The 2,576-nt window shown below is 47.6% G+C and overlaps 1 protein-coding gene across 1 annotated transcript; it reads left to right on the forward strand.

Moving 5' to 3' along the window:
* The first annotated feature begins 820 nt into the window (after positions 1-820).
* LOC113146507 lies at positions 821-2,303 on the forward strand. Its single transcript, XM_026334030.1, has 5 exons — positions 821-854; positions 933-1,037; positions 1,182-1,241; positions 1,310-1,475; positions 1,724-2,303. Exons 1-5 carry the CDS (start codon positions 821-823, stop codon positions 2,301-2,303), a joined length of 945 nt encoding a protein of 314 aa, XP_026189815.1.
* Positions 2,304-2,576: the final 273 nt, after the last annotated feature.

The following is a 2,576-nucleotide window of genomic DNA, read 5'->3' on the forward strand; positions in this document are numbered from 1 at the left end:
GCCTTTGAAGGTTCACGGCCACAGTGCGCTTCTCATCTGCACTAATTTCGGGCTCACGCCTGCTTCGGGTTGACCACAGGGCTGGATTTTCTTCGGCCGCTCGAGAGGTCACTTTCCATGACGAAGGGGTCTGATGGCGTGCTCTCTTAATGGGGATAGAGGAGATGTAGCGGGCTAAACAAGGACCCGATAATTATCTTTTACTACACTGGTTGCCTTCAAGTAACAGCTAGCAGAGAATCAACTAACTGGTTTGTCTTGATACATGATGACCCAACGTTCCAGAGTGTTTGAGGGCGAGGCGCTCCCGCAAAACCATATGTCAGTGTCAAAAATGCTTAGGGGGCGTAGTTAGGCGCACCCTAGCGGCCTCTGAAGCGAACGAGGCCACTCTTAAGTACTGCCTTTTACACTAGTTACACTTACTTATGGGGCAATGAATTGTCTGACTGGCTTGTTGGTTCTTATTGCAGAGTAGTGCTAGCTCTGAATAAGAAGAGTCAACTGTATGGGTGTGGGGTGTGTGTGGATAAACGTCACATGCTAGATGCAGCTAGCTATAAAGCGTGGACTGCAAAGAAGGTGCAGCTAGGCGCATTTTAGCTTTCCCTCTAACTTCATATAGGGATCTCTGAAAAGCAAGGGCTGAACAAGGTGGGGGTTGTTTACAGAAAATATAAATTTCTATAGTCTGTACTCGCTGGGACGTTTAGTTACCAAACCTGCTATTGCGTAGCACCGGAACCCTGAGGAGCAAAGGCAGCGAAGCAGAGAACCACTTTGAATGAGAGGACTCAGAAGCTCTTCGTAAAGTTTTACAATGTCTCAGGAGTTGTCATTGTACGCAGACGTTGGTTGGAACGGCATAGTTGAAGCAAGGGGTATCATATATTCGTGCCTGTTTTTTAGCTTTGATTTTCCCGATTTAAAAGGTTACCCTAAAAATCTAGAAGACATACCAAGTTTGGCACATATAAAAGCCATAACAGCCCAGAACAGCGCAAATGATGCACCGTTAACGGCAGGACAACTCAAACGCAAGCGCATGTATTCACATATGCATCAGGTGTCCTGCCGCCAGCGACAAGGAAAAAATCTCTAAAACGGTGAGAGTTCCATGCCTACCATCTAAAAATCGGGGAAATATTCACCGGTGTATGGTGTTATTCACATGTGTGCAGCTATTCGACTAAACAGCAAACCTAGTACGGTGACCTACAGTGAAGCATATAATCAAATAGGCTTGGTGCCAGCCAAATACATTCTCGTAAACTCACCAAGCCTGATAATTTTTAATAAATTCTTTTAGTATTCAAATGCTTTATACTAAAAGACACCAAAAATATTAATGAACACCCCAGCGGAACTGCGGAGGCGCCGATGGGGAGCAGCTCCCCTGCATGCACGGGCGATTTGCAAGAGAAAAACGGGGTTATGATTGCGAGCGGAGCCCCCACGATCTTCGTTCTCATGAAGTGCTCAAGTGATAACGCATTCTAAACACCCACCCTTCTCAACTACGATTCACGTGCATGCTCACAAGGATGCTCCTCGAAAGACTGTGGGTCTGGGGATTATTAGCATACCATATCCTCCTAACTTGCTTATTAGTCGAAGCATTGCAAAGTCCTTCCAACGGCAGGCATGTGTGCTTCCTATCTGAGGGCCAAAGGCCGGTTTCCATGTTCCGGGCCCCTGTTTTTCCCTCGCCGTGTCCTTCCAGCAATTTCAGCTCATTTCCGCTGCGAACCTTGAACCAGCTGCCACGTCCTGTTTCGTCAAACGGCAAGTTTGTTCGAGCTGCTCCTTTGCCACAGCACCCGGAGGCACCGCGATGGGGAATATCATGTCTATTTGCGAAGCTCTCATTCATGACAGCACCGGGCCCATTCAGCCTCTTTGACGAAGATTCATCAAAAGACTTACGAGGGTTTCCTCGGAAGAAATTTGCAGAGCGATCTCTACCATCCCGATATGTTGAGGCTAACTCACGCTATTTGCGACTATCCCCTATCAAAACTCGGCGTGTTGTTCAGGAGCTGCGTGGTAAAACTCTTGCAGGAGCATTAGCACACCTCGCCTCATCTCCGAGAAGGCCTGCACTAGCGATATTCAGGACAATTGAGTCAGCAGTCGCTAATGCTGTGCATCTGCACGGAGAGGTAAATCTTAAGCCACAGCTGGTCTCGGTGACTGCGAATAATGGACCAGTCATGAAGAGGCCATTTTTCAAGGCTCGTGGAAGACTAAATCTATGGCGCCGCCCAACAACGCACATTAAAGTAATACTCAGAGTATTATAGCATTGCCTCGGGAGGTTTGGAATAAGACTGGCTTGGAATAGTAAAGCCATTGTGAGCCCGTGCAGCACCATTGTGCAGCACTATCAAGTGTTCTTTTAAGCCACGACACCGTAAATCTAGAGGCATAAGCGCCTAGAAGAGTACATTTGGAATAGTCTGTAATAGCAGGCGAGAAGCGCGACTAGCGTGTCTGCTAGAAGAAACAAGACGCGCATCATTCTGCCGGAATCATGGACTTCAGGTGAGGTGCACGACACAGAAAGCGGATAGATG

Source organism: Cyclospora cayetanensis, unplaced genomic scaffold, assembly GCF_002999335.1.
Source record: "Cyclospora cayetanensis isolate NF1_C8 unplaced genomic scaffold, CcayRef3 CcayRef3_contig_344, whole genome shotgun sequence".
Taxonomy (NCBI): Eukaryota; Apicomplexa; class Conoidasida; order Eucoccidiorida; family Eimeriidae; genus Cyclospora; species Cyclospora cayetanensis.